This window comes from Sciurus vulgaris (genome assembly GCF_902686455.1).
Source record: "Sciurus vulgaris genome assembly, chromosome: 2".
Taxonomy (NCBI): domain Eukaryota; kingdom Metazoa; phylum Chordata; class Mammalia; order Rodentia; family Sciuridae; genus Sciurus; species Sciurus vulgaris.
In genome coordinates, this window is record NC_136462.1 from 172,715,327 (window position 1) to 172,739,575 (window position 24,249).

The 24,249-nt window shown below is 36.7% G+C and overlaps 1 protein-coding gene across 3 annotated transcripts in view; it reads right to left on the minus strand.

Moving 5' to 3' along the window:
- Nucleotides 1-24,249, minus strand: part of MCM8 (minichromosome maintenance 8 homologous recombination repair factor) — a 43,247-nt gene that overhangs the window by 5,034 nt on the left and 13,964 nt on the right. For all 3 annotated transcript variants that reach the window (XM_079129083.1, XM_079129082.1, XM_079129084.1), the window contains exons 9-17: nt 21,900-22,051; nt 21,463-21,655; nt 18,949-18,979; nt 18,133-18,273; nt 8,760-8,901; nt 3,053-3,248; nt 1,163-1,382; nt 598-807; nt 5-81 (exon numbers count right to left, since the gene is read on the minus strand). In XM_079129083.1, coding sequence (XP_078985209.1) covers nt 5-81; nt 598-807; nt 1,163-1,382; nt 3,053-3,248; nt 8,760-8,901; nt 18,133-18,273; nt 18,949-18,979; nt 21,463-21,655; nt 21,900-22,051 — 1,362 coding nt within the window. The remainder of the gene's footprint in view (nt 1-4; nt 82-597; nt 808-1,162; nt 1,383-3,052; nt 3,249-8,759; nt 8,902-18,132; nt 18,274-18,948; nt 18,980-21,462; nt 21,656-21,899; nt 22,052-24,249) is intronic.

Here is a 24,249-nt window from a genome sequence, read left to right on the forward strand (position 1 = left end):
TTACCTATATTTCATAATTTCAACTATATCTTCAGCATCTTCTTTGGTTGCTTCCTCTCTTAATTCCAACCTTGCTCGTGCCTTTGAAAGAGAAACAACAATTTGAAGATAACAGAAGATAAATATGTTTACCATTGTTTGAGCAGGTATACTATGTCTAACTTATTTATTCATTGTACATAACAACTGACTTTTGAGAGAGACAGGTTGTAATATGAAAAATCAGAATTACACATTGTTACGTATACCCAACACAGGAATCCCAGAATCCAAGTTTACCTAACCACTTTTCAGACACTTTAGGAATCTCCTAAGTGCCATTAAAAGAAAATAAAAGTTAAATAGTAAATAACTGGTCTTGTGCCTAGAAAGAAATTTATGTGGACATGTTAACAGTTATGACCAAATCTTTTTAGACACTTTTATCACCATTTTTTAACATCTCTCCATAGGAAGAAAAACCAAGTCAACTGTGCAGAAAACTGATCAAAAGTGAAATCATATCTACCTTCTTCTTGCCCCCCCAAAAAAAACCAAAACAAAACAACAACAACAAAAAACCACACAACATACACAATGAATGTAAAATTAACAAACCTCTGTTAGACGAATCAAAGATTCCAGCTGCCTGGTAGTGATTGGTGAGCTATTTAACCGCTGGCTCTGTTTCCGAAGCTCCAGGTAGAAATCTTGAAGAACTTGAGCAGCTTCTGTGGACAGCCTTGGGCAGACATACTGTCGAGCATAGCCAATGTACTTTCTCAATAGCTGGTGGGGAATTGGATCTATTGTTTCTCCAGGAACCAACTAAACATGATAGAGAGAGGCCCAAGATTACAGAATAAGCAGCAAAAAAAATCTTCCTGGTAAAGTAACTTTAGAAATATATAATTCTAAAATATGTAATTCTAAATAAACCAAATACTATATTTGTAGTTCTCATTCTCATTGATATAGATGATTTCAAAGTTTACATGAACTCTAGTATCATTGTATGAAAGTTTATATATTATTGCTGTATCATAAACCAAACACTGAACTTTTTTTCTCTTTTCGGTTGCTGGGAATTGAACCCAGGTCCCATAAGAGTACCACATCCCCAGCTTCTGTCACACACTAAACTTTCAAACCAAACTGAAGGATTAAGGAAAAACATGTATACCTTTAGTCTTTCTGATAATGGTTTCTCAGATACCACTTCAAGTACAGAAGTATTTGAATCTTGACTATTCATACGAGCTACTGTGGCACTGCTAATAGTTCTCTGCTTGCCAGCTCTTATTGCAATTACATGTTCAGAGAGTAAGTGATCGTGCTGCTCATTTGGAGTATCTAACAGGATAAAGACCAAATCGAATCTGGATAGTAGGGCACTCCCCATTCTAAGAAGCATGAAAGAAAGAAGAAACAATGATTGGAATCAAAATAATCAGAAAATCTAGAAAACTATTTACTTACTTGTTTACTACCCAAGTTCTGTACAGAACTTAAATCAAGCCTTAGCTTAAAGATATCAGTAAATAGCTCTTTGGATTCAATATATCTACCTACTACAACCTTCAATATGTGCACAAGACTTAGATGATCTAACCTTGGTAGGCTGAGGATACACTGCCCTTTCCATATCCTTAAAATCACTTCTTTATGTTTTATTATCACTAACTGGCAATGTTACATTTTCTATCACAGGCTGTACTTAATTGAGGAGTCTTAAGTTTTTATGTCTTTTTCCTAACCAAAACATTGAGGTTCTCAAAGCATTTGTCTCATATAGAAGCAAAAACCTACTTTTTCTTCAAAGGTTATCATGTCTGTTAGTCACTAGAGTAAAGATGCAATGTTCTATTTAGTCATCATCTCTGAACTCATCAATCTGGGTAACTTCTCTATTTAAGACAAGAGAAATGAATTCTGGAGTTACTAAACAATGTGAAGAAGGGACCAAAACAGATCTATGAGACTACTAAAATCAGAGTCCAAGTCTCCTGGATTTTTATTCAACAGCATTTTTCTGATTTTTAAAATACATCACTTTGTTACTTTACTAAAGAAAACCTACCAATAGATTGACTATTTTGATGGTGGTAGTATGGAAAAAGCCCAAATCCTCAAGTACGATTGTGTATTTAATGATGTATCAAAGACTATTTTTATATTGAGTTTAAATTATTAAATATTAGGAAGTTAGCAGGTGTGATGGTACAGGCCCAGCTATTGGGGAGGTTAATGCAGAAGGTTCACTTGAACCCATGAGTTTGAGACCAGCCTGGGCCACACGGTAAGACCACTATGGGCCACAAAGTGAGATCTTCATCTCAAAAACATGAATAAGTAAATAAAATTTTAAAAAATTAGGAAATTAGCTTTCTGTCCTTACTAGACTTAAGGTTCTAATATTTTTATATGAGGTTCTGTTGTCTTTTTCTCATTTCTGCAATACTTAAATGTTTTCCTCTTTCCATATATGTCATCCAACAAGTTCAAAACTAAGTAGAAAAGTACAAACTTAAGATATAAACTTTTTTTTTTTTTAAAGTGGGATCACACTATATATGTAAGTATGTAACATGGTCTACTCAATAACGAAGTACAAATAGGCTTTTCTATCAGTACATTCAAAATCACTTTTATTCTTAAAATTACTACTCTCTACTGTACAATCTTAATCTAGTTTTAGGTTGTTTCCCAGTGATTAAACAATGCTTCAGTAGCCACCTTACAAACATATCTTTATGCTCTTTTTCTGTGACGAAGACTCAAGTAAAAAGGCTGAAACAAATGGGATTGTGCATTTAAAACATTATGATAAACATAGAAAGTCATCCCTTAAAATACTAATGGTGTATATGAGAACCCATTTCCCCACTCCTTTGCCAAAAATGACTGTGGTATGTCAATGGTACTTCACTGTTTTAATCTGCAATATTCAAGCACGTTTTTGTGTATTGGAACTTTTAACTTCTGTGAACTATCTATTTACATTCTCAGTTATGTTTCTATTGGTTTATTAGGGTTCACTATCTTAAAGGTATAAATATTTGAAGAAACTTACTTCAAATTCTCAGAAACTGTTTTGGCTTTATTGTAGTGGCCCCCAACTGGATTTGCAGCAGCAATAATGGAAGTTCTTGCAGGAAGGCTACAAACCACACCAGCTTTAGCAAGGCTAATACTTTGCTGTTCCATGGCTTCTAACAAGGCTTGATGTTGGTTTCCCATCTTATCAAATTCATCTATTCCACAAATGCCTACAATCACAGTAGAATAACATGGATAAAAATATTTTTCTTTGGTTAAGTTGCAAATTTTATAAGATAAACAAAAAGAATTATTTCCATTTGTTCCTGGCAGTTAAAATTATAAAATGTACTACACTGGAAAATTACTATTTGCTTTATAGCAACTAATATACTTGTCTTATTTAACTAAGTTTTGTGTAACATTTTATTCATTCACCACTTTATATAAACAAGGAATTATGCTGTGAGAGTTGCAAAACTGAAGAAGACATGAACATGAACCAAAATGGTTAAGCACTTAAACTCACATAGATAAGATACATACAATTTAAGAAGAATACTTTAAAAATCCTATGAGATGTGCACAATTATATAAGATGAGTTTTCTGGAGTGGGAAGTGGTTAAAAGAAGAAGGAAATCTGGAAAAGTTTCAAGAAAAAAGTAGTATTTGAACCAGATCTTGTTAGGGAAAGTGGAATAGCACAATTTGGGAGGAAGAGTATGGGCTCTCCAGACTGAAAACTCAAGCATAGTTGTTAGCAATACCAGGTTCTAACCATACACTTGCAGGGAATCATTTAACCTAACTAAACCTAACACAAAGCATCCCCACTGACTGAAGGCATTTTATGTGCTAGGGCAGGGATGTTATATAAACCACAAGATAATGAAAACCTTCTAACATCACCTTATAATATTTTCTTCCCATCTCCCCATACCGGTTAGGTTAGCTGTTAAGGGATCATATATGAAGGGCTTTGCTATGGGTTAACCTCACACATATCCACTCTATATCCAAGTAAACTTTGTTAACTAAGAGGTTCTATAAGAAATAACTGCTGATTAGACTTCTGTATAAATTTTAAGATGTTCTTATGTCCAAGAATCTGCTTCTGGTTCCATTAACTTGGTTCTCTACTTCATAGAGTCAACTATCTTTTATGTCAAATGTCCTTTGTTTTCTGTCTCTATAATTGCCCTTCTTATTATTTTAAACTGCTCTTTTCTTCTGCATTCACTGAGAGTATCTTAAACCTTCCCCCTGTACCTTTAATCATTTCTTTGGCAGGGTTAGTGTTATATGCTACTTTAATAATTATATTGCTAGTCATCAACTTGCTATCTATAGTGTCCTTACCATATCCTTCCCTTGCTTTATTTCATTAAATTCATGTACTTATTAAACTCTTGAAAAATTCAAGAATTTTCATTTGTTCCTTGGATTACAATTTTGTCTAGACTGGGCACTGTGCTTATTTCTAGAACCAACTTGTACATGGTAATTTTTTTCTTATTTCTGCATAGCTGCCATTCTGCCTATCTTGCTCTCCCATGCCGCTGAGATTACAGGCATGGGCCACCAAGCCTGATAGATACTAGAAGTTTTTATGGAGGTATAGTTTAAACATACATTCTATATACAGTCCGATTCACAAATATCAAGTGTACAAAATGCAGAATTTTGTCAAATGTGTAGATCCCAGTACCCATCACCTAGAGCAAGATTTTCAGATATTTTCATCAGTCCTAAATTCTTTTGAGCTCCCTCCCAGTCAGTCCCCACTCCAGAGGTGGCCATGATACTGATTTCCATCGGAATAGGTTAGTTTCCCAAGCATACATGTGAGCTTTACAAATTAAAAAGACATACAGCTGCTATCATAGAAGGAGGAAGCAGATCATAAAATTCTTAATGTTTAATGATGACTGTACTGTCCAAATCTATTTTCTTTAACACAATGTGTATGAATTTTCATCAACACTCTTTTCCTGCTGTAATTTTGATCCATTTTTTCCTTTCCAGCTACAATTTGCAAGCTACTCTTACCTTTTTCTCACTTCTGCAATACTTAAATCTGTTTTCCTCTTTCATATATTTCATCCAACCTGTTCAAAACTAATTAGAAGAGAAAGTAACCCAAGCATTTGGAAGAGGAAGCAAAGGGGCTTTGTTGGACTTTGTGTCACCTTTCTTACTGATCTCTTTTGAAAGGGTTCACCCCTCTCTGTTGAGAATGCATCTATACTCACAACAGAAGATCCCTGTACATTAGCCTCTCTCGGCTGTTCAGTATGGCACTCTGGGTGATGGGGAGGCTTCCCTATGGTTTGTTCCTTGATCCTGGCAGTGGGACATGTGAAGGCTTTATCTCAACTTTCCCATGTGTTGCCCATTGCTCTATCTGCCCACACCTCTCTGGAATCAATGATGTTATTAGAAATTCTCAAAATGATTAGTACTCTTCCTCAGAGGTGGGGATAGGGTAAAAACAAAGTCAAAGCTACTTCTTTATCTGGCTGCTACTTTGCAGAGTATAAAGCAAGAGACAACAAACTTATTCTATAAAGAAACAGTAGTATATATTCCAGTTTTGCAGGATACTACACTCTTGCATATTCTTGAGTTTGTTTGTTCTTTACAACCCTTTAAAAACATAAAAACCAGTTTAAGCTTGTGTATTATGTTTGAACAGGCTGCAGGCTGAGCTTGATCTAGACTGAAGTTTGTTGACCTCTGATTTTAAAGCATTAATCTTTGACTATCTTACACTCATTTCCCTATTCAAATGTTAAATTATGAAATTTAACGTTTTGTTGTCATTAGATGCTAAACAAGGAAAGTGTTATACAGCTTCACTACATCTTTTATTCCCTCAAAGTCTTCTGTAAAGATCTTAGTAGGACCCTATGTTTGTTTCTAGAATCCAGTCTTCACTGACCTTACCTTTGTATTTGTAAAATTTCTTTTTATTTTGACAGTGCTATGGTCACCATCCCAGTACTAAGCTTATGGCACTGGCTATTCACATTCTGCATTTTAAATTCCAAATTCCATCAGCTGCCTGTATAGCTAAACCTCCAAATCACCTTCAATTAATCACCTTCTAATTAGCAAAAAGTTTTCTGGTTTAATAATAAGTACCCTTTTCATTTGCATATTTTCTTCACCTGGTATTTCAGCAAAAATACATTCACTTCTGATGTGCTTTATTATAACCAGGTAAATGGTTTTTGAGTTTATTAATTCAATAAATACTTATTGAATACCTTCTATATACCAGTACTATATTCTTGGCATGCAGGATATACTACTAAAAAGACAAAATTTCCTGCCCTTATGAAGCTTATATTATACTCAATTGATGGGAGGCAAACAATTAAAAATGTAAATCATATGGAAAGTGGTAGGCACTATGGAAAGAAAAAGTAGTGTAAGGAGAATAGGGACTGCTAAGGTAGCAGCAGTGCGAAGGATGCTATGACTACTTAAAATGTGTTTAGAGAAAGACTTGCTGGGGCAGAACACTTGAGCAAAAACATGAAGTAGGAAAGGGAACAACCCTTGCAGACATACCTGGAATACATTAATAACAAGTACAAAAGGCCCTGATGCAGGAATGTGGTGTACCTAGAACTCTGATGATGTTTAAGGTACAGCAAGGAGGCCAGTATAGCTAGAGAGGAGGACACAATAGGGAAGCAGTAGGTAATGAGGCAGAAGAGGTGATGAATGGCCAGAATGTGAATGGCACTTGGCCACCCTCATGACTCTGGCTTTCACTCTGATCAAGATGGGCAGCTACTGGAGAGAGCTGAGCAAAAGAATAACATAACCCAAGTTTTTGTGAGATTACTTGTTAAAAACAGTAGAAAGAGGTAAAGTCGTCAAAGGCATACTAATTTGAAGATCCTTGTAATAATCCATGTGAGAAATGATGATGTCATGGACCAGAGTAGGAACAGTGAAGAAGTAGATACTAGACAGATTTTAAAAGTAAAGGAACGGGATTTACTGACAGGTTAGGTATGTGTCTATGAAAAACAAGTCAAGGATGGCTCCATGTTTCCTGATTTAAGCAAATAAAACTGGAGTTGTTATTGACTGATGTGGAACAGGTTTGAAAGGCAAGGTCAGGATTTTGGCTTTAGACATATTAGGTATGAGAAATTGGTGGAGATACTATATATATAAAAATATGTGCCTGGAGTTCAAAGGAGAAAAGATTATAAATTTGGGAATTTTTAGCAGACAAGTAGGTAAACAAAGCTACGAAACTAAGTTCAAGACCTCCAAGAAACTAAGTATAGACCTGGAAGACACAAGGTTCAAGAACTAAGTATCTGAAATACCTACTAGTTAAAAGGCTGAGGAGATGAAGATGCATTAAAGACTGAGAAGAAACAGCAAGTGAAGTAAGAAAAAACCTAGCGAAGTGCAGTGGCCTAGAAACCAGTTTCAAGTGTTTCAAAAGGGAGGAGTATTCTGCTGTGTCAAATGTGGCTGACAATATTGAACTTAGAAATAATGGGGTCGTAGCTTAGTGGTGGAGCACTTGCTTCACATGTGTGAAGAACTGGGTTTGATCCTCAGCACCACATGAAATAAATAAATAAAGGTATATAAAAAAAGAAATAATGGAGATCATTTGCAAAATGAAAGAAATATTCTCAACTGGACTGGGATCTGGACACTTTCTGATACATGCATAAGGAACATGTTTTTCCAATAAGGTTAAGGCATCACAAAGAAAAATGTAAGTACTAAAATCCAATGTGTAAGGATCCTTTCTTGTGGAGTCCCACTGGATTTCTTATAAATTGTCACCCAAATCCTGGAAAAACCCTAAAGAGATGGATTGAAATATAGTAAAACTATTGATTCTAAAGGAAGATCTCTAATCTTTCATGGTAAGTCTCTTTTTAGCATAGGATGACATCCACATTTTTGAGTTTCAAGGTAACCAGAACTATTTTGAGCTAATTATTCAACATGTATTAACTGAGAACCTAAATACTAATCAATGCGAACAGGCAATCAACAAGATATCCAAATCCTACTCCACAGAGAGCATACAAGCTCCAAAACAGATTTGAAACAAATGATCATAAATGTGAGGGGTGGTATGAAATGGGAAGCGTAGTGAGCAATACAAATTTTATCTGATTATTTAATTTTTATATATAATAGTATGTATGTGCTATAAGATTCTGATGATGAATGACTTAGTACAGGTTTTAATTCTGTAGTATAAATTATAAGTACATTTTCAATTTTTTTTTTTTTTTTTTTTTTTTTTTTTTTTTTTTTTGCGGTGCTGGGGATTGAACCTAGGGCCTTGTGCTTACGAGGCAAGCACTCTACCAACTGAGCTATATCCCCAGCCCCATTTTCAATTATGAATTCTGCCATTCATTGGCAACTCACTGGTTAAGACAATGCTATCCAAACGCCTTTTGGACCAAATGTAAAGTGACTGATTGAAAAAAGAAAAGGCTTATAACAGAATTATTGATTAGTGGGAGGGAATAGGAAAGACCGCAGAATGAATCAGACATAACTTTCCTATGTTCTTCTGGATACATGACTAGTGTAACTCCATATCATGTACAACCACAAGAATAGGAAGTTATACTTCTTATGTGTGTATAATACGTCAAAATACACTCTATTGTCATGTGTATCTAAAAAGAACAACAACAAAAAGAAGTATTGATTAGTATCCCCTTTGATTTCTCACCTTGATCACCAAGTACCAGAGCCCCAGCTTCCAAAGCAAAATCACCAGAGGAACTATCTTTTGAAAGGGTTACAGTCAGACCAGAGGTGGTCGTAGTGTTACCACAGACATACACACCACGTGGTGCAACATTGCATACTGCCTATGAAACAAAAAGTATAAAGGAATCATTCAATGTAAAAGGGAAATGATAGCTAAAAATCATTGCTCACAAATGTTAGCTACATGCCCAGAATTCTTATAAGAGTTTACTATACAATCTTACCACCATGAAGGGGAAGGTATTATTCCTATTTACTGATGTAGGAAGCAAGGCTTATAGTGGGTGAGTGAAGAACTACATAGCTATGAAGGTGGGAAACCAGGATTCCATCAAACCCAGACAATCTGATTCTAGAGTTTGTGATCATGTGAATGTTCAACATAATTCCATTTTATTCTGATTTTTCAAGTTTAAATCATAAATTCTGAGTACAAATTTTAATTCTGAAAGCTCAATGCTTCAGAATCAAGAACAAATAATAAAATTGCTCCACATGTGTTCACAAGACAAGTTTTGGTATGTCAGAAGAATAAATAGCAGAGTTAAAGGCACCAATATCTGGAGCCAGGCAGACCCATTAAAATCCTGGATCCACTACATACCAGCTATGTAGCTCTTGGATCTCACCAAATCTCAACTTAATGTTCTATCACAATATTGCCCTGAGGAATAAATGAATAAATGAAATTGTGCATGAAAGGCACTTAACCTAGTACCTAGCACATCATAAGCACCAAACTCAAAGCCACGGTGTATGAATGTGCACTCCTTGACTCCAGGGGATGACATTCACATCTTTCCCCCTGCATCACAGTTGTGTACACTGATGGGATCCCGTTATCTTTTTCAGTGGTATGCTCTAGACTTAGGCAGTGCACACCCCAAAAGATCCTATGATGCTGGCTCAATAAACAGTATCATTATTTTTGTTACTGGTAACTCCATATTTTTAATCTTTTTGAGAAATCTTACAATACTCTTGAGAGTGAGGTGGTTTACTAAATAGAGGAAAATAAATTTTAAAATGTAAACAGCTCTTAACTGTTAGTGTTAGCCTAATTCTTAAAATCCTGGCTTAGTGAAGATATATGCAATATCTTCCTTTGTTTACAATGCTTAATTTCCATTAATATTACAGCTTATATTTTAAAAATGAGTGAAGAGTCATAAAAGCATTTATTCCAGTTCTAAACATCAAGAAAAATTAACAATGCCACTTTTTTTTTTTTTTTTTTTTTGCAGTGCTGGGGATTGAACCCAGGGCCTTGTGCTTGCAAGGCACTCTACCAACTGAGCTGAGTGGCCCACAATGCCACTTCTTGGTATTAAAATTTTTTTCAGTACCCTTAAATGTATTTGGAAGCATTTATCTTCTAAGAGGCATTTCTCCCTCACTCCTCCCCACAAAACGCACACAAGTACAAAGACAGAAAAGAAAGTTATAACAATGCAAATCCCCACACATACCTTCTCCTGCATATTTGGGTTAACTGTCCTGCTTTCATTTTTATTATGAACTTTGTCTCACCTACCACTACACAGTTGTGTATTGTGCCTCCACTGTCATGCTTTGACAAGGGCTCAGAATAGATTTTTTTTTAAAGTAGGCTTAATTGATCAAAAGGAATCAAATATGGATGCAATGCTTCAGTGGAATTCAAATGATGATTGGTTTCATATTCAAGCACAGGGAATAAAGGATGACTCACACCTGAGGGACATGGGATTTACAATGCAATGGCAAGATCCAAGTTGCTCTTCATTCTGGCCACATATTGGAATCACTACGTAGGGCCACGCATGAACAGAGACTGGACCTCTAACCTCAAGGCTCTTAATTCAATTGGATTGAGCTGGCCACACTATTTTCAGAGCTCCAAGGGTGATTCTGATGGAATGTGAGGGTTCCCAAACATTCAGCAGCCACAGGACTACAATTCACAGGGAGCCCTTGGTCTGGCCACATTTTCCCCATTGGGCAGAGAAGAAGGGAGTCCCGGGCATTCTGAATTAAACCAGTATGGCTGGCTTACCAGGTACCACTCTGAGGAAACCACAAGCACTCCAACAAACAGCACCTGCTGAAGCCATCACAAACTCAAGAGGGAAATAACACTGGGCAAAATCTTCTCGGTGACCAACAACTGACTGGTCACACAGAAGTTGCTTTGCTTTGCATTCAGGGAGAAACATGAAGAAGTATACAGACAGATCCCTTACCTCTATCAGATTGTTCTTAAAGTCCAATACAATGTTTATGTGCTTTTTTAAACTTATTTTTATTGTAAACAAATGAGATACATCTTGTTTCTCTGTTTGTACATGAAGTAGAGGCATACCATTTGTGTAATCATACATTTACATAGGGTAATAGTTTGGATTCATTCTGTTATTTTTTCCTTCCCCCCACCTCTCCCACTCCTCTTTTCCCTCTATACAGTCCCTCCTTCTTCCATTCTTGCCCCCCTCCACCCCCCATTATGTGTCATCATCCACTTATCAGCGAGATCATTCATCCTTTGGCTTTTTGACATTGACTTATCTCAGCATGATATTCTCCAGTTTTATCCATTTGTCTGCAAATACCATAATTTTATTGTTCTTTATGGCTGAGTAATATTCCATTGTATATATATACACACCACAGTTTCTTTATCTATCCATCAATTGAAGGGCATCTAGATTGCTTCCAAAATCTGGCTATTGTGAATTGAGCAGCTACGAACATTGATGTGGCTGTTATCTCTGTAGTATGCTGATTTTAAGTCGTTTGGGTATAGGCCAAGGAGTGGGATAGCTGGTCAAATGGTGGTTACATTCCAAGTTTTCTAAGGAATCTCCACACTGCTTTCCAGAGTGGATGCACTAATTTGCAATCCCACCAGCAATGTGTGAGTATATTTTTTTCCCCACATCCTTGCCAACACCTATTGTTGCTTATATTCTTGATGATCGCCATTCTACTTGGGTTGAGATAGGATCTTTCATTTGCATTTCTTTCATTACTAGAGATGTTAGACATTTTTTCACATATCTGTTGATTGCTTGCAGATCATCTTCTGTAAAGTGTCCCTTCATTTCCTTAGCCCATTTGTTGACTGGGATTTTTTTTTTTATAGTTTTATTTATTTATTTTATTTATTTACTTTTTAAATTTTTTAAATTAAAAATCATAAATTTACATAGGGCAATGTTGTTTGATTCATTTTGTTATTTTTTCCCTTCCCCCCACCCCTCCCACCCCTCTTTTCCCTCTATACAGTCCTTCCTTCATCCATTCTTACCACCCTCCTTATCCCTAACCCTAAACCTAACCCTAACCCTAACGTTAACCCCTCCTACCCCCCATTATATGTCCTCATCCACTTATCAGCGAGATCATTCGTCCTTTAGTTTTTTGAGATTGGCTTATCTCACTTAGCATGATATTCTCCAATTTCATCCATTTGCCTGCAAATGCCATAATTTTATCATTCTTCATGGCGGAGTAATATTCCATTGTATATATATGCCACAGTTTCTTTATCCATTCATCAACTAAAGGGCATCTAGGTTGGTTCCACAATCTGGCTATGGTGAATTGAGCAGCTATGAACATTGATGTGGCTGTATCTCTGTAGTATGCTGATTTTAAGTCCTTTGGGTATAGGCCAAGGAGTGGGATAGCTGGGTCAAATGGTGGTTCCATTCCAAGCTTTCTGAGAAATCTCCATACTGCTTTCCAGAGTGGCTGCACTAATTTGTAACCCCACCAGCAATGTATGAGTGTACCTTTTTCCCTACATCCTCACCAACACCTATTGTTGCTTGTGTTCTTGATAATCGCCATTCTAGACTGGGATTTTTGTATTCCTGGTGTAGAGTTTTTTGAGTTCCTTATAGATTCTGGAAACCAGTGCTCTATCTGAAGTATGAGTGGCAAAGATTTTCTCCCACTCTGTAGGCTCTCTCTTCACATTGCTGATAGTTTCCTTTGCTCAGAGAAAGCTCTTTAGTTTGAATCTATCCCAGTTATTGATTCTTGCTTTTATTTCTTGTGCTATGAGAGTCCTGTTAAGGAAGTCTGATCCTAAGCTGACATGTAGAAGATTTGGACTACTTTTTCGTCTATAAGACGCAGGGTCTCTGGTCTGATTCCAAGATCCCTGATCCATTTTGAGTTGAATTTTGTGCAGGGGTTTAGTTTCATTCTACTGCATATGGATTTCCAGTTTTCCCAGCACCATTTGTTGAAGAGGCTATCTTTTCTCCATTGCATATTTTGGCATCTTTGTCTAGTATGAGAAAATTGTATTTATTTGGGTTTGTGTCCATGTCCTCTATTCGGTACCATTGATCTACCTGTCTATTTTGGTACCAATACCATGCCGTTTTTTGTTACTACTGCTTTGTAGTATAGTTGAAGATTGCGATACCCCCTGCTTCACTCTTCCTGCTAAGGATTGCTTTAGCTGTTCTGGGTTTCTTATTCTTCCAGATGAATTTCATGATTGCTTGCTCTATTTCTGTAAGAAACATCATTGGGATTTTAATTGGAATTGCATTGAATCTGTATAGCATTTTTGGTAGTCTGGCCATTTTGACAATATTAATTCTGCCTATCCAAGAACATGGGAGATCTTTCCATCTTCTAAGGTTTTCTTTAATTTCTTTCTTTAGTGTTCTATAGTTCTCATTGTAGAGGTCTTTAACCTCTTTTGTTAGGTTGATTCCCAAGTATTTTACTTTTATCGAGGCTATTGTGAATGAGGTAGTTTTCCTAACTTTTCTTTCTGAGGATTCATCACTTATGTATAAAAATGCATTAGATTAATGAGCATTGATCTTATATCCTGCTACTTTACTGAATTCACTTATGAGTTCTAAAAGTTTTCTGGTGGAATTTCCTGGTTCCTCTAAATATATAATCATGTCATCAGCGAACAGGGATAGTTTGAGTTCCTCTTTTCCAATTCGTATCCCTTTAATTTCTTTGGTTTGTCTAATTGCTCTGGCTAGAGTCTCAAGAACGACGTTGACTAGAAGTGGTGAAAGAGGGCATCCCTGCCTTGTTAGTTTTCAGGGGGAATGCTTTCAGTTTTTCACCATTTAGAATAATGCTGGTCGTAGGCTTAGCATAGATGGTCTTTACAATGTAAAGGAATGTTCCCACTATCCCTATTTTTTCTAGTGTTTTGAGCATGAAGGGATGCTGTACTTTATCAAATGCTTTTTCTGCATCTATTGAAATAATCATGTGATTCTTAACTTTTAGTCTGTTGATATGGTGAATTACATTTATTGATTTCCAGATGTTGAACCAACCTTGCATGCCTAGGCTAAAACCTACTTGATCATGGTGCACTATCTTTTAAATATATTTTTGTATGCGATTTGCTAAGATTTTGTTGAGAATTTTTGCATCAATGTTTATTAAGGATATTGGTCTGACATTTTCTTTCCTCAGTGTGTCTCTGGTTTAGGTATCAGGGTGATATTGGCTTCATAGAATGAGTTTGGGAGGGATCCCTCCTCTTCTATTTCATGGAATACATTGAGAAGTATTGGAATGAGCTCTTCTTTAAAGGTTTTGTAGAACTCGGCTGAGAACCCATCTGATCCCGTACTTTTCTTTGTTGGTAGGCTCTTGATGACTTCTTCTATTTCATTACTTGAAACTGATCTATTTAAATTGAGTATGTCCTCCTGGTTCAGTTTAGGTAATTCATATGTCTCTAGAAACCTGTTGATGTCTTTGAGATTTTCTATTTTGTTGGAGTATAATTTTCAAAATAGCTCTAATTATGTTTTGTACTTCACTCGTGTATGTTGTGGTATTTCCTTGTTCATTTACAATTTTAGTAATTTGAGTTTTCTCTCTTCTCTTTGTTAGTGTGGCTAAGGTTTTATCAATTTTGTTCATTTTTTCAAAGAACCAACTATTTGTCAATATTTTTCTATTGTTTCTTTTGTTTCAATTTCACTGATTTCAGCTCTGATTATAACTATTTCCTGTCTTGTACTAGTTTTGGTGTTGGTCTGTTCTTCTTTTTCTAGGGCTTTGAGCTGTAGTGTTAATTCATTTATTTGTTGTTTTTTCTTCTTTTATTGAATGTACTCCATGAAAAGTATTGCTTTTATAGTGTCCCAGAGATTTTGATATGATGTATCTTTGTTCTCGTTTACCTCTAAGAATTTTTTTACTTCCCTCTTGATGTCTTGTTATCCATTCATCATATAATAGTGTATTATTTCATCTCCATGTGTTGGAGTAGTTTGTTTTTTTATTCTGTTATTTATTTCTAATTTCAATCGATTATGCTCTGATAGAATACAAGGTAGTACCTCTATCTTCTTGTATTTGCTACACAGTAGCTTTGTGGCATAAAATATGGTCTATTTTAGAGAAGGATCCATGTGCTGCTGGAGAAGAAAGTATATCCACTCTTTATTGGATGGTATATTCTATATATGTGCATTAAGTCTAAGTTATTGATTGTGTTATTGAGATCTATGGTTTCTTTGTTCAATTTTTATTTGGAAGATCTGTCCAGTGATGACAGAGGTATGTTAAAATCACCTAGTATTATTGTGTTGTGGTCTATTTGATTCCTGGAATTGAGAAGGATTTGTTTGACGTACATGGATGGGCCACTGTTTGGAGCATCGATATTGATGATTGTTATGTCTTGCTGATTTGTGCATCCCTAAAGCAGTATGAAATGTCCTTCTTTATCTCCTTTATCTCTTCTACCTTGCGTTTGAAGTCCACATTATCTGATATGAGGATGAATACTCTGGCTTTTTTGCTGAATTCATGTGCATGGTATGTTTTTTCCCATCCTTTCACCTTTAGTCTGTGGGTATCTCTTTCTATGAGCTGAGTCTCTTGCAGGCAGCATATTGTTGGATGTTTCTTTTTAATCCATTCTGCCAGCCTATGTCTTTTGACTGATGAGTTCAGCCATTAACATTCAGGGTTATTATTGGGATATGATTTGTATTCCCAGTCATTTGGCTCATTTTTGTTTTTTTGACATGACTTGGTTTCTCCTTTATTTGGCTATTCCTTTAGGGTAGTTCCTCCCTTTGCTGATTTACATTGTTGTTTTTCATCTCTTCCTCATGAAATATTTTGCTGAGAATGTTCTGTAGTGCCAGATTTCTTTATGTAAATTCTTTTATCTTTTGTTTATCATGGAAGGATTTTATTTCGTCATCAAATCTGAAGGTAAGTTTTGCTGGGTATAAGATTCTTGGTTGGCATCCATTCTCTTTCAGAGCTTGAAAAATGTTGTTCCAGGCCCTTCTAGCTTTTAGGGTCTGGATTGAAAAATCTGCTGATATTCTTATTGGTTTCCCCCCTGAATGTAATTTGATTCTTTTCTCTCGCAGCCTTTAAAATTGTCTTTATTTTGTATGTTAGGAATTTCATTATAATGTGCCTTGGTGTGGGTCTATTGTAATTTTGTATATTTGGAGTCCTATAAGCCTCTTGTATTTGAATTTCCATTTCATTCTTCAAATTTGGGAAATTTGAACTTCATAATGCAGTGCTCCACAAGGAAGCTGCCCCTGTAGAGGTGGTGGCCTTCAGGTGGGGTATATTCCCTGCTAGTGGGCAGAGGCACCTCCACTTGTTGACTGATGGTCAGTCAAAGGGGTTCTAGACTGTGGACTGGGGCACGTCTAGTCTGGGCCTGTGTCTCTGTTATATTGCCCTGGTGGGAAAGCCTCACCCCAGTGGGGAAGACTCACCTGGCGGGGAATTTCGCTGGGCAGCTCTCCTCTGAGACGTTCCCTTCAGTCCAGAACTACTGGCCAGCCCTCCTCTGTAATGTTCCCAGGGGTCCAGACCTACTGCCTGGGCTGGGGAGCCTGGCCCTGCGAGGGGCTCTCTCACTGAGCGGTTGTCCTCTGCTATGTTCCCTGGGGATTGGAGCTACTGCCTGGGCCAGGGAGCCTCACCCTGCACCGAAGCCTCTCGCTGTGTGGCCCTCCTCCGAGATGCTGCCTGCTGTCTGGTCCTGCCACTGGGCCTGGACCCTCACTCTGGGTTGAAGCCTCTCGCTGTGCAGCCCTCCTCTGCAATGCTCCCGGTTGACCGGGTTCACAGCTCCAGCAGGGGAGTCTCACTGGGCCACTGTACTCCACAAAGTTCCCTACGTTCTAGGACTACTGCCCTGTCCGGGGAGCCACCCAGTGGGAGAGACTCACCCGGTGGCTCTGAGTTGGTTCCAAGTCTCTCAATACCTTCTCTTCTTGAATCCTGAATGCTGTCAAAGGTCCTCCAGTCTCCTGTAGGTATCTCAGGAATGGAGCCGCCCTTCCAATGATGATGGCCACACCCTCAGGAATAATTCAAAATGCCTGGACCAGCTTATAGAGAAGCTGGGGAGCCCCAGCAAGGGTGCGCTGAATCAGCTCAGAGGCAAATGCAGTGTCCCTCAGCAGTAGGGGGGGCAGGCAGGCAGGCTCAGCAATGGCGTCCGACCTTGGTGTGGGGGTCAGGCGGAGTCGCTCAGTGATGGCGTCCAACCTCGGTGTCGGGGTCAGGTGGTCCACGATGGCGACTGACCTTGGTGTCTTATGTGCTTTTATGAAGACAGAATTGGTGATCCTGCTTTACCCCCTAAACTAATCTGTTCATATATAAGATCATATCACTGTCTGGAGCTGGCAGGCCACACCCCCGCCTCGCCACATGTTGAGCTAAGATGGCGCCTGCCAGATGCTGGCGGGGCGTGCCTCTCCTGCACACGTAACTGTCAGACAATACCAGGTGCATCAGACTAGATTGCATGGTGCTTCACGACTGGCCAAGTACACTTCCTTATTTGAGCTCTGGCGCACGGACTAGTCTTCCCTTCGCGCGCTTTCCCCTGACTGGTTTTTGTACTTTATATTAACTGGCTTTATTCCCCTAATAAACGAGACTTGATCAGGCTTTTGTCTTGTCTCCATTTCTCGTGTCTCTTGTCTCTCCCAATCCTGGCTCCCCCCTCCAGATTCCCGTTGCAGTCCTACGGGTCAGGACATATCACAATAATAAAGAATAGTAAAGCATTGCTAGATAAAAAAACATATACATATATTACGGAAGTAGTTAACATTTCATTTCATTTTAGTTTAAGTATCAGACCTGCACAAGCAGCCTATATGTCAGGAGACTGATTCAATTTGAAAACAGGATCAGATACACATTATATACTACTCAAACTCCAGCTTACCTTTGCCACCGAACAAAGCTGATCCTCTAGAACATGCTCCAAGGTTTGAGAAAATTCACTTGTCAATGACTCATACATTTTACAAGTAAAAGATCAAACACTAAAAGAACTGATATTTTACCTGTAGCATCTGACTTTTTCCCAAGCCTGGATCCCCAACAACAAGGACGTGTGGATCTCCTCGAATTGGAATTCTGTTTTTGTCATCTGCATATTTCTGGCTACCTCCAAAGAGTGCTAATGCCAAAGCTGCTTTAACAAGCTCAGGTGTGAAAGAGAAAAAAAACAAACAAAAAACAAATAAAAAAAGATATAGATGACCAGCAAAAGAGTATTCTTCAACACTGATATGTTGAGGATTTTTTTAAAGCACGATTGAACTTTTTTATAATAAAATCTAGAAATAAACCATAACATAAATGCTTAAAAAGTAGAAGCTTGAACACATGTAAAATCAAAAATATATCTTATAAATTGCTAAGTAAAGGTCTAATTTGCAAAATATTTATGGTCCCTGCTTTAACTTATAGTTACTTTTAAGAAACTCATTCTTATGAAATATACTTGGTAGGCAGCCTTTCCTTACAAAGGGCTATAGTCTGCCTCCCATATCATTAATTCATGGAGAATAAAGACTCACATTAAAATATGAGTAGCTATTTTTTGGAATCACTATACATAGCACGGCCCTACAGGGCCATGCATGAACAGAGACTGGAAGTCTAACCTCGAGGCTCTTAACTCAGTTGGCTTGGGCTGGCCATAGTATTTTCAGAGCTCCAAGGGTGATTCTGATAGAAAGTGAGGGTTCCCAAACATTCAACAGCCACAGGACTACAATTCACAGGGAGCCCTTGGTCCTTGGCCCTATTTTTTTTTTTTTTATAAAATATTGTCAACTTTATATTTTTGAGTGAAGATGAACTAAAATACTTACTTCATGACCAAAAATGACTGGGCAAAGTGAGCTGAAAAACAGAATACAACTTATAAATTCTAACTTACAATTCATTAATCCAGTAGATCTATTTTAAAGTAATTTGCTTAACTTGTTTTATTTAGGAACAAAAAAGACAAGTATAAAAAAATTTACATTCCTTCAGAAAATAAATTCCTATCAGTTCTTAGTTAATCTATAAAGAGAAGAATACTTTAAAAATTGTACTTGTGGAAGAAAGACAGGATACTTGCAAAGCACTGCAAAGTAACGAAATATGTTATTGATTTTCTGATAGAAATAGCCTTTAAAGTGCACCATACTGCTGAGGTGTGGTGAGGTTCACCTGTAATCCCAGCGGCTCAGGAGGGTGAGGTAGGAGGATCATGAGTTCAAAGCAAGCCTCAGCAAAAGCAAGGTGTTAATAAGCAATTCAGTGAGAACCTATCTTTAAATAAAATACAAAATATTGCTGGGGATGTGGCTCAGTGATTGAGTGCCCTTGAGTTCAATCTCCAGTATGAAAAAAAAAAAAAAAGGCACCACACTATGATTTTCCATTTTAGAATCATCATCACATGTATTTTAAATGAATAGACAACTTTAGACCCGTGTAGCCAAGTCTCTGAAAGAAGGACACTAAGGAGAGAGCTCAGTACAAAATATGTTAAGATGGGATAAAATTTCATTTTCTTCAGTTCAATTCTGAAAGGGCCAGATTAAATAAGAATCTGAATATAAAGAATTATATTTACATTTGTCCATTTTATAAACAAGGAACAAACAAAAATGAACAGTATGTGAGAGATATAACCAGGAGTAAAATGTGATGCTCTATCCCCCTTTAATATGTGTGAGCACAGAAGAAATTGGTGCCCTGCTCATAATCCTATCGGTATGCACTGTTGTGCATGTTCCTGCTTAATACTGCTGGTAACCTACCAAGCACCTGTACCTGTCTGTGAAAGGGCTTTCTATGGCCACAAAAGCATCAAGAAGTGCCGTCGTGTTTCATATCCTGAGAGTAGCCTCAAACTAGGGCCTTAGGAAAAAAAATACTAAGGTTATTAGGTTTATAGAGGGTAGTGTTCCAGAGGCCTTTTTCACTGCCTTCTCCCATCTTCTTTCATGGTCCTCCATTTGTTATTTAGTATGGGTCAACAAACTTTTTCTTAAAGGGCTAGCAAGTAAATATTTTCAGCTTTGTAGGCTATCCTGTCTCAGTCACAACTACTCAATGAGTAGAGTGAAAGCAATCACTGACAATATGTAAATATACTGGGTGGGACTATGTTCCACTAAAACTTTATTTACAAAAATAGGCAACTGGCCTTGTTTGTCAATCTGTTGGATTAATAAATGTAGGACCATGAAAACTTCTAATTATGATGCTGAAATCACAAACATGGGGGATAAAAGCAAACTGGGAAGAAAACCCAAGTTTTTCATATTAACATATGAGCATGGCAGAAGTACCACTGAAAACGTTCAGTTTTCATTTATAACCAGTAAGAACCAAATAGGTGTTTGCATTCTCAGGCAGGTCTTGCCTGCCTGCTCACAATTCACATCCGGATCACTCTGCACCCTAGCTTACAGCATCCTCTCTCTCAGGGTAGGTCTGGATGGTAACTTCAAAGAAAGCATCTGAGGATTTAAGAATAAATAACCCCTAAATACAGATATAAAATGCATCAAATTCTCCTAAAGCCTAAAGCCTAGGTGAAAAGGAAAACAAGACAAATATAATTTTTCTGATAAAATCCATTTTGAAATTTTCTCTGTTCTTTACCTGTCTTAGGTACATCTATTATTCAGTCTATCTTGTTTGCCCCTATTTCCTCAAAATTATCCAAAAAAAATTGTCATAGAAGTATCAAAAATAGGGTTGAGATTGTTCCTTAGTGGTAGGGCCCTTGCCTAGTATGCAAGAGACCCTGGGTTTGATGCCCATTGATGTGTACATGGGATTACCAAAAATAATAGCATGCTCTGTTAATTATGATAAGCATGTTACAAAATCTGACTTAAATCTTCAGAATAACCTTCTGTAGTAGATTAACAAACTTCTTAAGATAGTAAATATTCCTTATTAAACTACAGATCAGAAATTTTTTTCTGTAAAAAGATAGTATCAACATCATGAACTAAATATATGTTTTCTTATAAACATAATGAGCTGTCACAATTACTCAACTCTGCCACTGTAGCACAAAAGCAGCCAAAGACACTATGTAAATGACTGAGTGTGGCTGTGTTCTAATAAAACTTGACTTACGGACACTGAAATCTGAATGTCACATAATTTCATGTGTCATGAAATATTCCTTTTTCTTTCAACAATTAAGAAATATAAAAACCATTCTTAGTTCATGGGCTATGCCCAAATGAGTGATGAGCTGGAATTTTGTCCATGGATACTAGTTTGCTGACCATTTTGACTAGTGTTTGTGATTTGTAGCCAAGTTGTGTTTGTATATGTGTAAAAAAAACTTAAGATAACCTCATACATACTTGACAATAAGTTTAAACAGGTTTTCTTCAGCTTGAATCTCTTGGATGGCATAAAGGTCTTTAAGTGAGAACTCCATCAGTGTCCCATGCTTACAACCATCCTCAGTCTTTGTTTTCTGTCCTTTGCTATTGCTAACAGAATTTGCTTCAATGTACAAAAGGAACATGCACTTGTCATTCTTGTTTCGAGAACCTGTAAATTCAAAGTATTAAATACAATAATTGGCATTCATTTGCCCTACAATGACTCAACTAAAATGTTAAAGAAAGTCACAGAGAGTTATAAACAAACATTTATTTTAAAGGAAAAGTTTCATCCATGTAAGCAACAAGGAATTTCCTAAATTGTTTGAGATTCAGAAGTATCTTATAAGGAGAAAAGATGAATACTGACATTTTTGACAGAATATTAAAATGAAGAAAGAGCTACCCCATACCTTCATCAGCATTCGAGACTTTGACAATTCCAGTAACAGTCACTGTGTCTCCTGGTACACAGCTATCCACAAGGTCATGAACAAGTTCACATTCTATTGTTCGTGGAATTCGACCTGCTTCTCGCTGAGCATCAGACATAAGCTCCTGGATTCTAAAAAGTTGAAAAATTTTCAGTTAGAATACATACTTACATTGGGATCTTCAGCCTATTAACTATTCCAGGTTCACATGTTATTGAGCTAAAGGGCGGATTAGTTTAAAGAAGATTAATGACATATCTAAAATTACTTTAGCAGTTTCCAATTCAGGATGGCATAATGAATATTCACATTTGCTTAGCCTCCCTCTGAGGATCAACCGAAGTAAAAGTTACTAAAAAAGCAAAAGTTTTAATCAATTAGAACAAATAAAACAAAAAACTGCTATAAAAAAACCTCATAAAGTTGTTTGAGGGCATGTAGAGGTGTCATCAGCAAATGGGACGTTAGTAAATTTTCTGAAAACAGCAGGTGGGAAAGTACTGATGGATAAAACAAATAAAATCCAAAATGCATGCAGCCAAAAATTATGATAAAAGAGAAGTATCGCTCAATGTTCTCAGCAGAGCTCTAGAAGAGGTCCCAAGTTGGAGATGGCAGGAATGGAGAACAAGAAAAAAATAAGATTATCAACTAAAAGATGATAGCTCTTTAGAATTTTTTTGGAAGACTGGTAGACAGCCAGGTAGGCAAAGAATGAGGACTTAATCTGGTAACAACTAGAGCATTTTTCTACAGAAATGGATCTATTCCCTCTATACAGGGAGCTAGTGTCCAGTGAAACTATCAGAACTCCAGAATAAAGACTTCTCATTTGGCATTTGAGAAGCTGAAACCAATTCAAAAACACATTCACAAGTCAAAATTCCCACTTTCTTATTCAGGAATGAGGCCTCACAAGGAAAAACTTCTACCTACAAAATAGCAAAGAAAACATCCTATTCCAAATACTTTCTCTTTTTTCATCTGATATTAGAGAATAAAATGGCAGTAATTCAAGGAGAAGAACATTAAAAGAAAAAATGGCTAAGTTTGTTGCTGTTGCAAAACAAAAATAAGGTGCAATAAAAAAAGGAATTATGAAAAAACAAGTGTGAAATCAGGAAAATTAAGAATATATATATATTAAAAAATACATATATGTGTCAAACATAAGACACAAGAAAAAGTCAAGAAATTTAGAGAAGAGCACAAAGAAAATGAAAGAGTGAAGCAAAAGTTAAGACAAATGCACAATCCAAAGGATGCATATCACAGGAAACCCAAAAAGAGAAAAAAGATATTATATGGTTGAAGATGACTGCAGGACAAAAGGACCTATCTGCTTAGGGGGATGAAGACACAAATAGATAACCCTCACTGTTTCAGAACAATGAAGAAATTACAAAGGAAGGAAAGTCCAGTACCCTCAAAGGAGTAAGAATCAGACCTCTCATCAACAGCAAGGAAAATTATGACAAAATAGTCTTTGGCAGTCAGGCAAACTCTTAACCAAACTAGGATCCAGAGACATTTCCAGACATGTAAGGACCCAGAACATCTTACCTCCCATGCACACTTTCTAAAAATTTGCTTAACAACCAGAGAAACAAGTTGTACCCCATTTGTTTACAATAAAAAATTTTTTACTTAATAATTCCTCTAGAAAAACAATATTTAGAATTGTTAAAAGCAGAAAACAATGCCCAAGTTGAGCAACCTAATTTCAGATGCACAGTGATAAAAATCCCAGCAAGGAGTAGGGTTGTAGGTCTAAAGAACAAGAGATTTGGACTTAAGTAGGACTCAGGAGGTGCATTTTTTTCAATTTCATTTTTTTAAATAATAAAAGGTGGATTCCCTGCATTCAATAATTTATTTAAGAAAGAATGTGCATGGTTTGAATATGATATTATCTCCCAAGTAACAAGAGTTCAGAAACTGATCCTAGAGATGGGGTCTACCCTTGCTCTGGCTTCCAGTTTTGCCAAGTGATCTCTCCCTGGGAGACAATATGATTAAAAAATAGAAAATAAACTTTGACAATTTAACATAACATCAGAATTGAGAATCTCTAGAAGTAGAAGACATGAAAGCTAGTATAGCATCTCTAATGTTATCTACTCACATAAAGTAGATGCAATAAAGCCAAGTATAAGAGACCAAGAATATTATTCAAAGTTGTGTAGAACTACCCATTATAGTAATTGAATTTTTAAAAAAAATTTACATGTATTACTTCAAAACATTTTTATTTAAATAACTGATATAAGTATAATCACAACATTAAAATATTTACTCTGGAATACATTCTTGTAATTCCCTTCAGAGA